Consider the following 15,057-nt stretch of genomic DNA (forward strand, 5'->3'; position numbering starts at 1 on the left):
ATGTCGTCGGAAGACGATAGTCTTGCGTCTGGAGAGAGTGAACAAAACGTTTTTTTTATATGTTTGCGCAAGAAAATCGGTGAATAGTGTTCTAGAGGCGCTGCGTTAGAGTGCATCGAGCGTGCAGCGGAGGCACGTCAGTTATATAAAAAGAGACTCATGGATGTTTACGACGGCTTTTCCCGCAACTTCGCGATACGTTCATCAGCGTACCTGCAACCGTTGCTCACTGCGGCAGCACACAGGTGGCGACAAGAACTTATGCTAATGCCGCCCTTTCAGCATTGCTTGTACTTCTGTTCTTGCCTATTTTTCAGTTACTTTGTTACCAGATGTCGCTGTTGCACGTTACCGCATCTCCTCAAGATCAGCGTCTTTTATAAGGACGGAATAAAACATGAAACTTTTTTGCCTGCTTTTGTCAGCTTCTCTGGGAACCATATTTTACAGATATTCATTTTGAATATCATTTGTATGTGGGTCCTCAAGAACAACAGCATCCATCTCATAACCCCCCGGCTGGAATACGTCATTTTGAAGTGGAAGAGCCGTTGTAGTGCGGCCGCTCTAATGATAAAGTTCAAGACTACGTGGTTCTGTTGCTAGACAGTATCCGTCTTGATTGCGCTTGGTCCAAGTGTAATCATAGTGTAGGTAGACTTGTGCCTAAGCTACATGCTATATCATTCAAATGAATGCATCAGTGTGTCGTGACTTCGTTTCTGAAAAAAAATACTTAAGCGGATTGCGTACCTATTCGTGATTCCCCCAACTTTTATGCCATACATGAGCAAACTAATAAATGAGCATTGTAATAAACAAAAATATCAAACAAGAAAAAAAAGCAGCTAACCAACAAAGTAGTTGCGTATTGACGATTTCGTCTTCTTCTTTCCTCCTCATCCTGGTGGGCGAGCAGGTGCAGAACCTGCTGCAGCTGTTCAACATTCCGCAGATCGGCTACTCTGCCACGTCGCGGCAGCGGAGCAACAAGCAATTCTTCAAGTACTTCCTGCGCGTGGTGCCTTCCGACCAGTACCAGTCGCAGATGATGGTCGACACGCTGCTCATGTACAACTGGACCTACATCTCCACCGTCAACACGGAAGGTAAGTCGGCGGTCGCCGCCTCTTTCCTTCCTTCGAGAGCGGTAGCTCTGCTACCAGGCGAAGGATAATGCACACAAGACTTTGTGTGCTGAGTTTCCACGGGTAAAAGAACAACCCCCTGACACGATTACAGATAGATATCACGATGCAATTGGCAAGGGGTAAGAAGATGAACCTACAATCACGGTTTTTAATGCCAGTTTGCTTGGCAAGCATTTCGCACACTTGGAACGTGATGATGGCCATACAAAGGTCGCGCTTCCTGTGTCTAATTGAGACAGACTAGTGTTTGATAATTTAGTGCGCTTCACCCAGCTCCACTGGTCGTTGGTATTTGCAGTAACAGAGCCACGCATAAATGTTTGGTCGTCTTAGGCCTGCTTATAAACACGTGGCTGTGATTATAAAGTGCTGTTTATAAATGCAACGAAACCGTACGCATGCACTCCATACGAACATAAAAAAACAAGCAGAACAGGACAGTGAACGCGTGCACTGTTGCTCCCTCTCAATGCCCCGCCTTCTTTACGCTGCATCAGAAAAACGACGTTGAAAAATCTTTAGAACTGCGCTTGCTATTCGAGATTGTTGACGGCATTCAAACACCTTCAAAATGACATTGAAACTCCTACTTGGTTGCTTCGTATAAAATTCACCGCAAAATTATGGACATTTTCTATGGTGTACCGCAAAGTGCCGTTATGAAACAGCAAGAACTGACAACTGACCGCTCCACTCCAGAGCTGTGCCAAAACTTGGACGAGGCATCCTACTAAGGAACCTATGAGATCTAATATTGGCTAGCATGGGTAGCTAGCATTTCCCATGGGTGTATGACCCCCATAGAGTTTCCTAAAATACTATTGGGGACTCTATTGCGATCATTGGGTCGTGCGTTCCCGACGTATCTAGTAGTAGTAGTAGGAGTCGTCGTCGTCGAAGCTGTAGGTAGCCACCTCTCGTTAAGTGTTTGGAATGTTCGCTGGGTGATGGTACTTGTATATAATGAAGATATGATGGAAAGATGCGAGATGGTGGTACTTGGAGCGTTCACTAGATGGAAGGACGAATGCATGGACGAAGAGACAGACAAGCAGACAACGTACGCGTAGACGTATGGACAGAGAGACAGATGCCCGGATGAACAGATCGACTCACAGACCCACGCAAGGACGGACGCACGGATGAATGGAAGCACACACGGACTGACAGATGCTTCGCCCTACTCATTATCGATCACTCCGTGGATATTCTGTGATTTTTTTTTTCATTGAAGAAACTCACTAGAAGACGCTGCATGCGTCGATGTTGTCTCTCGCGGGTGAGGGCGCGTTCTCGTTCATTGCGAGCTGTTAGTTCAGCGTTCATCACAAAAAGCGTTCCCTCTGTTCGCCACATGACGAGTGCTGAGGTGGTGCCCTCTCTTGCGCACAAGCAAAGACAGCAGCAGAGGACGATGCCCGCCGACACACCGATAACCTAAGGTACTTCACCCCTAAAATGTTCAAAATGTTTCTGAGGCATTATCTGTACTCTGAACATCGGCTGTCTTGCATGGATGTCATCAATGTTACGTAACAAGCGCACGTGTTCGCAGATTGAATACTGTGGTGTTAGGATCGCCCCGCATGTAAGCAATTAATCCACCGAGTGGAGACGGTTGGCGCGTTCTCGTGTTTTCCACAACGCGGATCATTTTCTCAAAAATCGTTTTTATGCAAAACTAGCACTTCGAAATGCTGGGCGCGTTATCGCAGCGCTTACAGAATTCCGTAGAATCGTTTCTACGTTATTTGCATCAAATATTATAACTGACACCAGAGGACTTTGGTTCTACGTTTAATGATCAGCTGGCCGAGAGAAAATATTACTAAACATGAGCGGAGACGTTTTTTTTTTGTCGTTAACAATCGTTGAAGACCTTGTTGGCTTTATTTGAAGAAAAGTGCGCGTAAGAGGAACTATATGCGCAATATTCAATGAATAATAGGTGCTGGCCGACTCATAGTGGGTGAGCACGTCATCATGAAGCGCCTCTTCGAAGCAGGAAACAGTGAAGCATTAGCATGATTGAAACTACTCCATGTCGCACACTGTAAGTTGGAGAGAACCGAGGCGGGTGGGTGTGGGCGACTTCTTTTATAAACCTAACATCGATCAATCATCCGCTTGGAGGCCAGACAAGGCTGCAGTGCTGTATTTCAAGCGTTGGACGGAGTAATCAAGAACTTCCATCCCAACGTCTGCGAGACCCGGTTAACCGAGACACACGTCTTATGCAAAAATTTACAGCAGCTTGATCGGTGCTGTAGAGAGAGAAACATGACACTCAGTCATCGGAAAATTCCTTAGATAGGCGGGGTTTGCCGACGAACCAGGCACCAAGGCTGCTTGAGCTGTGAACGTTCTGCAGACAAAAACAATGACACAACAGAGCAACAGATGAGGCTTATCCACGTTCGTAAATTATGACTCCAGCGGGAGCTCCGCTTACTCTTTTATTAGCGAGAACACTGAGCTCATGACCATCAGGAATATTTCGAAAAGCATTAGAAAAGCTTCAACGTTCTTTTGAAGGCACTAACATTTGTGATCAGTACTGAGAGAGCGATATCGAAACTGTGCGTTGTGCTTGTGTGGATGCAATGTTAAAATGAAGAATTTCAGCCTAGCCAGCTGCAGGGCTGTGTAAATGAGTGTGTGTGTGTGTTTTAAATATTTACTTTACTCAACAAGAAAGTGGGATTAGGTAGCTGTAGTGAAAAAATGGCTATGACAGCTAATTCAATGATTTTCTTGTTCAATTTTAAAGTACAAAAAGAAGAACGAACTGCTACAGACTACAGAGGCGGTTAACATTATCTCACTATTCAAATGCTCACTTCATCTCTCTTCATTCGACAGCGTACAAGGCATCGGCGTAGTTCTCCTTCCCCTTTCCTGCAGTGTCAGGTGGCTAAATTGAAGTACCCGGCAAATTGCCAGAGAACAAACGAACGTTAAGAAAGCAAGTGGCTTTTACATTGTGGCTACTGGTAGTCTGTAATAAGTGCATAGGGGCTCTGATGTTTTTTTTTTTCACAGCGAAGCAGTTTTTAGTCGAGGCTTCCTCGTCCATAGGCTTAGCTCTGGTTACAGGGTTTTTCAGCGTAGCGAGAGTAGGACTTCATAAAGAGAGGAAGGGCTGCGCCGTGCCAAGATGAAAGACGGCGAGGCTTTGTGGAAATGATGAAACAATAAAATGTGCGCTTACAGCGGGAGTGTCGAGGCTCAGTCGGAAGGGTGCACCAATAAGAGATGCGCTTAGAGCAGGATTGTCCAGACTCAGTGGGAAGAGGCACCAATAAGAGATGCGCTTAGAACGAATGTGTTGAGGCTCACTGGAAAGGGTGAACCACTAGAAGGCTCACAAGCGTAGGTGAGGGTGAATGTGACAGAGGGGGTGATTGTGACACAGTTTTGACTGTGTTCGCAAAGTGGTGCTGCCGCTTTTTTTTCTCGTTATGGTCTCAGAATAAAGTCGTGCTATTTGCGAACATTTGGACCTTTCTTTATCACATAACTAGCATGCGTCATTTCGAAACTACCACTTTTGAAGCAGGGCGTGAGTTCAGCTTACGGATATAACATAGACGAAGCTACAAAAAGAAAATTCAGTGGTTGACTACGGCTCCGACAAAACTGAACAAAGAAGCTAAAAGAAGCTTGAATGCGCAGGCAAAAGTCGCAAGTGATTTCTACTTCAAAATAATTATGGACCCTCTCCCAGAAAGCTACCCTGATGAGATGCGAAGCAGCAGTGGTGCGCACGGCATTGACCGTGTTAATTAGGGCGTCGACGCGAGTTCTGGAAGAACGGTTTCAAGGGAAATTAGGTGTAGCACTTACTCGAATAAACGTTTGTTCGAAACGCAAGGCTAGAGGAGCTGGGTTGGGTTTCGTGTAAGTTTCATCGCAGATAAACGAGCCTAAGGAGTGTTTTCACTTGACGCGTGGTCCAGCGTTGCGCATGGTGGAGAGGGTGAAGCGAGAGAGAAGTGTGTTGCGAGCGGGTGGAGGGGCGGGCAGCTGTTGCGCATAAGGAAGAGAGTGACGTCAACGCGCAGCTGATAGTTGACCTACTTGGCACTGCTAGAACACCTGCGGCGAGGGGGTTCGTACGGATGTAGGGGACAGCGTTACGCAGTCTAGTGAAAGAGCTTCTTCGCATCTAATAATTTAGATGAGTTTTCGCTTCATATAGGCACACACTGAACTGAATATTCAAAGGTGGCGATTAATAATTGGGGATGGTCGCAGTGACTGTGAGCCACCAGAGCATAAGTGGGGCAGGCATGACGTCATGCAGCGTGAACCGCTGCGTAGAGGCGTCATGGCTGTCTTATCTTTGAGCCTTGCCGCAGCGGTATACCACGTGAGAAGGCGTATAACGGCTGCTTAGGCAGCGCTTAGTCGTTCAGCCTCGCGATGGGTGGCGCGCTTGCTGGGCCATCAGTACATGTGCTTCAGAGGAACTGACAACCTGAATGCCATCGTCGAGTAGATACCGCTACACCGCAAGCTGTGAAAAAATCTCAAGCGAAAATTCAGTTTCCTGCTGAAACATCAGGGCAAAAGGAGGCCAAATTAGCCCAATATAAAGCCCAGCAAGCGGGAAAGCTCACCAACTTCTCAGTTGTTGCAGACGCCGGCCTTGTTTAAGAACACCAACAAGGTAAAAACATCAAACTTTAATGATATCGTATGCGTAATTCTTGCCAAACCCAGCCAAACATGCCTTAAGATATTAAAAAGTCGGCCTACGAGAATAAGTTTTGGCCAGTATTTTGTTTTTCCCTAGAAGTAACACACGTGGCGCCCTTTTCTTTGTTTTCGTTCAGGCCTTTTGCTCTATCCATTTTATTCACCCTTTCTCGTTGATCTCAGTTCTTCGAGTCGAAAATATTTGTACTCTCTTCACCATCTCTTAACTTTTCTAGAGCGAGTTCACTGCGTCTCTAGCTTTTATTCTTAAACATTTATTTTTTAACAACCTTGTGTTCCGGCAATTTTGATGACAAAAGTTCGAAAAACAGCCACCAGGGGGAGTGCGGGTCAGCCAGGAGGAGATTGAAGCCTAATGCATCCGAAATCACGGACATATACGCTTCATTATTGGCTTTGTTTGTTTCTTTCATCTTCTTTATGTTTGGTAGTCTCCTCTTTATGCGAGGGCGTCGTCGCCATTCTACAACCTCGGCTCTGTTTTTCTTTCGGCGCGGTGGCCTGTTACGCCTGGTCGACGTGCTTACTCGCTCCACCGAGCACATCGGAGCAGGCGCAACACAAACAACGAAGAGAACCGAGAATAGGGATAAAGGGAATAAGGACCGAGTGATGGTGGCGTGAAAGGGACAGGATCCGGGGGACAAAGAATGGAGCAGCAACGGCACTCGTCTGCTTGAACCGCGGAGGCATTAACGCACTCCTTCGGCGAGTCGGGTTCTTCCGGGTCTCCAGGACCACGCGGTATTGCTACAAGGCATTTCGCTGCTGCCCCCCTGTGATGGCACTGTGCTTGGCTTGACACCCAGTGTGACGCGACCTGCCCGATACAATATGGTGGCGTTCGGGTCTACTTGGCATTGTACGTGTGTGCGAGTCCCTCAGGCTCCGGCAAAGATGTCACCTCCCTCTTTCTCAGCCGCATGTAGACTCCTTCGACGTCTTGCGTGGATGACGAAGACATGGCTTTTGGTAAATGCCATTCGTGCCATGTATGGATGAGGATGATGATAAGAAGACGAGAGGGGACTCGTTTTTTGTGTATCGACCTCTTGCAGGCTACGGACGACAAGGAATGCAATGCATAATCAACGTTGTTGTTTTGTTCAACATTAAGCGGGGCAATAATTTCAGCTGAGGTATTAGTACCAGTGGATGATTGTGATAAAGCCTTCGTGAAAATAAATGAAAAGTTGATGAGAAAACATTAGAGACAACTCAGCGTTGACGCGAGTCGAACACGTAGCCCGCGCATTATCTTTTGCTGTTTTCTAGCAACTGAAGATGTACAGCGACGACCTATTTCTTTCAACTATATTGTTGACTATCTTTATAGATATATTTACAAAATTGTGCTGCGAATGGAAGCAAAACCAACGTATTGCAACCTTTACCTATAGTTACCCTTTGGTAAAATAAATTTACAGAAGAAGTTGTTATTACCGGATGGTACGAACTGCCTTTTTGTACGCTATATAAATATCACGTTCCCACCCTGCACCCACGCGATGGAGCATGTGGTGAAATTCCACAGAAAATGTCACCTAGGTTGCGTTTGTTTTGTGAGCATCATGGTGTTTCGTGTCTTGCGTCGAGTTCCATGATCAGGCGTTAATAATATGCACTTTGCTGCCTAAATATTGTCTTGCAATTTGTTCGACCTGCACTGACACGTTTTCAGGGGCAAAGCTCCGTAAAGCGTGGGTCAGTCGTCGCCTGTATGTATGTATGTATGTATGTATGTATGTATGTATGTATGTATGTATGTATGTATGTATGTATGTATGTATGTATGTATGTATGTATGTATGTATGTATCTGTGTATGTATGTATGTATGTATGTATGTATGTATGTATGTATGTATGTATGTATGTATGTATGTATGTATGTATGTATGTATGTATGTATGTATGTGCGTATGTATGTATGTATGTATGTATGTATGTATGTATGTATGTATGTATGTATGTAGTAACCACCTTACAGCATATCCACAGAGTGAATGATGATGAATGGGGCGATGCGAGGGGTTTATAGGCAAACCGTGAATTATCCGCTGGCCGCGTCCGTGCGTCGTCTGTCTGTTTGTCTGTTTGACGAACAGATGGACGCACGCATGGACTCACGGACGGATGGACAGACGAACGCACGAATCGACGCATGGACGGCCGCAGAGACGGATGCACAGACAGACGCACGGATAAAAGCGCGGACGGACTGATGGACGCTTCGCCCCACTCATAATCATTCACTCCGTGGATATGCTGTAATTTTTCATTCTTGCCGTCACGCTTTTTTCTGTAGTCTTTGCTGTATTTCCCTTACTGAAATGTGCCACCTTTTCAATTTTCAACCCTCCTATTTATTGTGTATTTTTAACTTTCTATTCATTACAATAGCGGTGCAGTTATGATTACCGTTATGCCACGTGGTGGCATCAGGAAAATATTATCATCAAGAACGAGCACGCGATCTCTTCGTCCTCTTCTTTATCTTCTGCTTGGCTCTCAGGTCGCGCGGGCCCAATCTGTCCGGTGTGGAATGCAATAACTCTAATGGGTCAGATAATCAGAGAGGGAGAGAAAAAGAAAGAGAAATAGAGAAAGCGAGAAATACAATAATGAAGAAGGCCATACAAAAAAGAAACACAGAAGAAACACAGAAAGAAAAAAAAAACAAGCATAGTATTGTATAGTATTGTCAAGCAAGGGCTGAGAAATGGAAGTGAGGGTGAGGGGAGAGAAAGGAGAAGGCAACGCTGCCAGCTCCGCTGTATCACAGGTTTGCAACACTACCGAGCAGCTGCCCAACTCTTCGCCTAACAATAGACAAACATTTCCCCTCGTTATTTTGGCTGCTGTAGTAGTGGTAGCATTTCATTCTTTGTAGTTTGCCTATTTGATGTGCACATTGAATTAAAATAACGTTATCAGATGCGGTGCCATTAGTTTACAGCGGCGTTAATAGAGTCGATGGTAAGCAATGGTGGCCGCTCTACGGTATGTGTAAATTTGATGTGAGCACTGAAATGAACCCGCAAAACTTTGCAACAGTGGTCGAACGCCTCTACTATATGGTTTACACACAAACTGAGCTTTCATCACTTCAATTTTTATCAACGTTTGTTTCACCACAGAAAGTGTGCTAAGGCGGTGAAGCACGCTTTTCAGTGAATTGTTGCGTCAATGTCATTCCGCTCATTTTCTCCGCCTACCGCACCCTATACCTGCGTAGTAAATTTCATAAAGTGTTCACGCAACATATGCACTGAGAGAAGCACTTTGAACGGAGCAATAAATAAGCAATAAACGATTGGAGCAGCACTCACACAAGTGGAACCATATTGCCGTGAACACACGCGTGTTCACTGTATGGTGATGGGTATAGGGGAAAGAGTGCAGCTACGCATGTTACACACATAGAAATTGCGTCGCAAATTACGTAATAAACACTAACCATGGCAAAGTTTAGCCAGTAGTAGCCTTGCCATAATCAACAATCTCCTAATGAAGAACCCAATGTCGAGTACAGTGGCACACACCTAATCTCACAAGAGCTGCTTGTTGGAAACGTGGCGCTAGTGTCTGCTATAGCTGCAAGTGTGGCGAACCTTCAAACACGCTATCGGTAATACGAACATAGATTCTCCTAATATCGAGCCTCGTGGAATCAAAACAACTTCACTACTAACTTACTATTTCGAACAAAATAGCGTGCTAGAAGCTCAGCAATGCGTTGCGCCTGTGCATCTGGCCAGAGTAGACGTGTGTTCCGCGTTTAGAAAAAAAAATAGATATGCACCATCACTTGAGCTGATAAAGGTACGTGCGTTTTAGAAAACAAAGTCACACAAATGATTTAGCTCTTTAGTACAAATCAGACAAAATCGATAACTACCCGCCATTCTTCAAGACTTCTGAACAACCGGAGTGCCATTGTTCATTCCAGTGATTCTTGTAGCCATACTTACGGCAGCACATGTACGTGTGCTTCTGCCTTATGGCCGTCATCACGCGTGCTGCACAAGAACACTCGAATTGGCTTTTTTTACAAACGCGAGGAAAAAAAACGCACTTTGACGTGGCAGCACTTTGATGGAATATGTCCATTAAAAAAAAAAACAGTAATACAAGCGTGCCTAACGAAATGCATTTTCTTTCCCAGAGATCTGAACTTAATCATACTGTACTGCCCTTCGATCTTTGTCGCCATCTGAAGAGAGTGTCTTCTAGAGCGTGCGATATAAACAAAGTGCTGTATGACACACTTCTAACTTTCATAGGTGCCCTGCATATCCCCGCCTCGTGGCAAGGCTGCCCACGCAACGCCAGCAATAAAATTGCCCAGCAACTGTGTCTCGCGTAACTGAACCGAAAATGTACCCGTCGGACGTGATTACCAAGGCATGAGCGGCGCCGCATCGCTTTAATGGACGAGAAAACTCATTCAGATTTCATTACTTTTCCCGCGTAATCTCGATGTCGTGCGTTGACGTCACACTTGTAGAACCGGTGAACTCCACAATCGCTCTCACGATCACGCGAAACTGTACTTGTACAGCGTGTACTCGAAGGCGGAACAGAAAGATGATAACGTTCCTTCTTGAAAGTACAAACCATCTCCTAATGAGACCACGAGACCAAGGAAGAAAGGGAAAGAAATTTGATTAGTGCACATTGTGGAGAATTTCTGACTAGAAAATTACGTTAGGTCCTGGAACATGAATTCTGATTACCGTCGTTCATATATGTCCGGTTCCAAATTTGTCGTAAATCTCGAATATAATGGTGCTTCCCTCGGGTTCTTTTCTTCGGTGTTATTTCTCAGTATATTAATATGCACTTCTCTGTCTTTCGTCTCTCATGCATCTCGCCACTCTTAAGTCTCCCCTCGCCCTCCGCGTCTTTCCCGCCTTTTAACTTTTCTTTCATCCCCAGCGACGGCTTATCAAGAAACGTTTACACAAGGAGAGGAGGTTCATTTCTATTCATTGTCAACGCGCTTATTATGTTCAGTCTTGACGTATACCTTCAGTCTTGCATCCACCTTTCATTTCTTCTCAGAGGACATGTTCCTCTTTTGTTTTATTCCTTGGTATTTCCTTGCTTCTCATCCACTTATCAATTCATTTGCATGCACGCGCGCGCTGAGTGTTCTATAGTGCACGTCTGGTGTGAGAAAAAAAATCACAAGTAATAACTCGCGTACAGGTCCGACAGCACTTGTGCACCCAGCGTGCATAATCGTCACAGAGCAGGGTTTAGCGAGAAAAAAGAACTTGGAGGACGAGCGTAAAAGAAGAATGGACTCGTGCTTCCGCATATTACGAGGCAGTGAAAACAGGGATAATTGCGTGGTTGTTTTACGCGATCAAGTGTGCAGAAGCGTTCGCTTTTCCTCTTTCGTTCGCATGTTTTCCGCTCTCCTGACAAAGTTCCCTCAACAGCGACAGGAAGGAGAAAGTAAATATGGAATATTTAGCGCATTTTGTCTTCATCTCACTACGTTCTTCTTTCATTCGAGCGTTCCTGTGAAAACTTACTCTCATCTCGCTATCTGGCGTCGCTGTTTTCGTTCCAGAAACTCCGGTGCCCATCTCAACGTCTTTCATGAGTTCCCGAGAGTAATCCCAATTTTCCAGAGGAAGCGGGAGTGACGTCAGTTGAGTGCCCGGAGCGCACAATAATACGCAGGCTTTGATGTAATGCACATCACTTCTTGAGTGAGGGGTCCTCGTTGCTAGAAGGATCTTCGTGGCTAGCACATGTATCGAAGATAGTGTCGTGCTAAGAAATACGCACTTATTTTGTCGTAAGTTTCATATCCTTTTTTTCTAAAGAGTTATTTCACTCGCAGCTTCATAATCTTCGGAAATCTTACGTCTTTCGTGCATCCAGAGTGTGACAGAACTGGCAGTTTAGTTAGTTCGTGGAAGTCTCGTGGCGGATTGTCTTTATCATTGTCAAAAATGTATCCTTCATCTTGCTAATTGAGTAATTAAGGAGCATTCTGTCGACGTTCAATACTTGCCACTGACCACGTTTTCAGCGCTCTCTAAATCACAGAAACACTCCCATACACTCGCCCCCGCCACACACACCACTTCGTAATTTTGGTTCACATTTTTACGCTGATTCGTAAACCTTTTTGACAGGAAGTAAACCGCCTCTGAAAGTTTGGTTGGTGGCCCATATTAGGGCAAGGCCTTTCACACCGCTTTCACTAACTTCCGCGTATTTTAGGCGCACGCATTAGCCGCATTTCACGCTCCCAGATGCGTTACCTACACGTTACGTGTGGAAACTCCCCCACTCGTTCCACTTATGAAGCGCAATGACAGTGCCAGTTGCAGGGGCTGGGAGTCTTTGTGGAGACAAGGAACTAGCAAATATAAACTTACACCTTAGTTCATCTAAACTTTAAATTTGAAAAATCTATTTCACGGTGAGTGGCTAAGCAAGATTGATGGTGTCGCTCCGGCAGCTAATATGAAGAAAGGGAACCTCTTCATATAGTATTCGCAGAAATAGTTTCTTTGCTTTCGCGACTAGCTTTTCGGACTGAAGCAAAACACAAAGTAGGTAGCAAGGCAATGAAGCCCTCAGTTACGCATCGTATTCCACTCTGCTAATTTCCACAGATATTTCTCTTCATGAAAGTAACATATATATTTCTGCAAGCGAGAGTGGGCGCTGAATAGTGCATCCGGGGCTGCACAGAAGCAAAAGGCAACCTGCTTGTATAAGTCGTAGTAACTGAGCAGCGGAAACCTATACTGCACCACCACGAAGGCTACATGTTTCTTCAGAATCATATTTATTGCGTTCTCGTTGCTTGTGTTTTTTTCTGACTTTTAGTTGTATTGATTAACGTTTGATAAGTCAAGTGAGAAGAAAAGCTCTCACCACTTTATTTGTCTTTTTTCTAGGAAGACGTGTTGAAACGCTCTCGTTTTCAACAGCGCTACTTGCATTATTTTTCAACGCTTGTTTCGCTTGAGCGAGCCTAATTACTGTCCCAAGAATAAAGCTCCTTCGTATTTAACTCAGATTTATTTATCATGACCAGATTTTCGCATATTAACAGCTCATGTAGCACGTTACTATGTGCATGCTGTGCTTCTCGGAAACTTTGGTCGTATTCTAATTTTTACGTTCACCAAAATTTACGTACGGGAATGTTAAGTGTATCCAAATCAATTTGTGTGTTATGAAAGTAACCCGCCATGGTGGCCCAGGGGCTAAGGCACTCGGCTGCCGACCCGCAGGTCGTGGAATTGAGTTCAGGTCGTGGCGGCTGCATTTTCGATGGAGGCGAAACTGATTGAGGCCCGTGTGCTTCGATTTAGGTGCACGTTATAAGAATCCCAGGTGGCCGAAATTTCAGGAGTCTTACACAGCGGCTTCTCTCATGGTGGTTTTGGGACGTTAAACCCCAACAATTGTCTACAATTAATGTTATCAGAGTATCTGGCTCGGCTATCGAAAATGTTTCAAGCACTGACGAACACCCACCCATCCGTCCAATGCGATCTCTTTATTCTTTGTTCGAAGTATACCTGCAGCGCCAAGAGGCGTTATAGCAGGGGGGTTACAGATTCGAAAAAAAAAACAAATTTTCATTTATAGCAGACACTTGTACACTTGTGAGCCCATTCCACTCATGTATTGTTCTGACAAAAAAGAATTTTCGAAAATTCCAGTCCTGGGACGGTATTCCCTCAGTTTAAAAGGATGATCAATTCTATTTGACAAATAATACGGCGTCTGTAAATACATATCCTTATTGATTCCAGTTTTATTAATAAATATTAGATATTAAAGTTTTAATCGCAATTTTCTTCTACGCGATGAAAGCAGCTCCCAATTCAATTCTTGTTTCATAGCGGTAGAGCTTTCCCGCCATTGATACCGTCCCAGGACGAACCTTGTCGCCCTGTTCTGTATTTTTTCTATCTTATCACTAAGATATACCTGCGCCGGATCCCACACAGCGCAGGCGTATTCTAAGACTGGTCGTACACACGTCAATTACGCACATTCTTTAAGTCGCTGATGCGAACATCGTAAGTTACGCTGAATAAAATTTAACACCCTTGCAGCTTTCGCGACAACATAATCAACATGCACATTCGATGAACAGTCAGAAGAAAAGAACACACCCAGGTATTTGTAAGTTGTCTTCGTGGTAACTGGCACACCATTTATAAATATCTAAATTCGATCTTCTTTGTCTTGTTTGAAAACCAAAGGTTAATGCACTTATTAAAATTTAAAGACATTTTTCACGTTGTACATCAGTCATGAACACGCACCAAGTCATTTTGAAGATCATCTACCTAACGATCTCAAGCTGATCGTTAGGTAGAACTGTTGGAAGAGTCTTTTTCGACGGTAGAAAATACGAAGGGATTCAATATAACTTGCTTTGCGTTATTAGACGCGAGTGAGCTCACACGATAGCACTGACTTTCAGCGTGAGCAGCTCCTTCCTTCGGCAAGACACGCGTCTCTGTGACATCGACGCCACTGACATTTTTTTGTTCGGCGACTTATCGCCTGCTCGTCAAGTCTTTATACACCCTTGAATATATGTCTTATTAGCATTTGCTTATATAATTTTTCACATTATATTTTTGCCTTTTTTAGGCTAAAAGTAACATTACGATAGTAATGGTTGTTGCGTATGCTCTTTTCGCCTGGCGACTGTCCTTTTTTTTTTCGTTTGTCAAACGTCGTCTCGATACGTTTAGTATTTGTTCAAGAACTTCGCCATCTCCGATGACGCAAGCTCGAAGCACGCCTCTGTGTGCACGGTTTCGAAATGAACAAGTAAATGTTTTCGCTCTTTCCAAACGTACCCTTCGTGACGAACTTTTCGTCTTGCCGAAACGATATTGTCAACAAAAGTGTCAGGTTGACGTCACGGTCAGTAGGTTTCAGTACTTTTGCGCTGTCCTTTTATGGCAGCTCTTTCGAAGCCCGAACGCACACAGGCTAAAGCAGACTAGTTTTAATTGATTCCCGGGTCCCGACGGCACTTCCAGTGACGCACCAACTTGAATTAAATACCCCCTCGAGACTCAGATGCCACGAAACTCTGCTCATTTAATGCTTTTTTCCGAATACCGACTGCTAACGCTTTTCTCTGCGGGCGTTTCATTTACGTGGCGATTGGTCACT

General features: G+C 44.7%; 1 protein-coding gene across 1 annotated transcript in view; it reads left to right on the forward strand.

The window, feature by feature from the left end:
* Positions 1-15,057, forward strand: part of LOC142817838 (metabotropic glutamate receptor 5-like) — a 151,112-nt gene that overhangs the window by 10,701 nt on the left and 125,354 nt on the right. The window contains exon 4 of the mRNA XM_075895696.1: positions 920-1,109. Within this exon, the coding sequence (XP_075751811.1) occupies positions 920-1,109 (190 nt within the window). The remainder of the gene's footprint in view (positions 1-919; positions 1,110-15,057) is intronic.

Source organism: Rhipicephalus microplus, chromosome 5 (genome assembly GCF_043290135.1).
Source record: "Rhipicephalus microplus isolate Deutch F79 chromosome 5, USDA_Rmic, whole genome shotgun sequence".
Classification (NCBI taxonomy): Eukaryota; Metazoa; Arthropoda; class Arachnida; order Ixodida; family Ixodidae; genus Rhipicephalus; species Rhipicephalus microplus.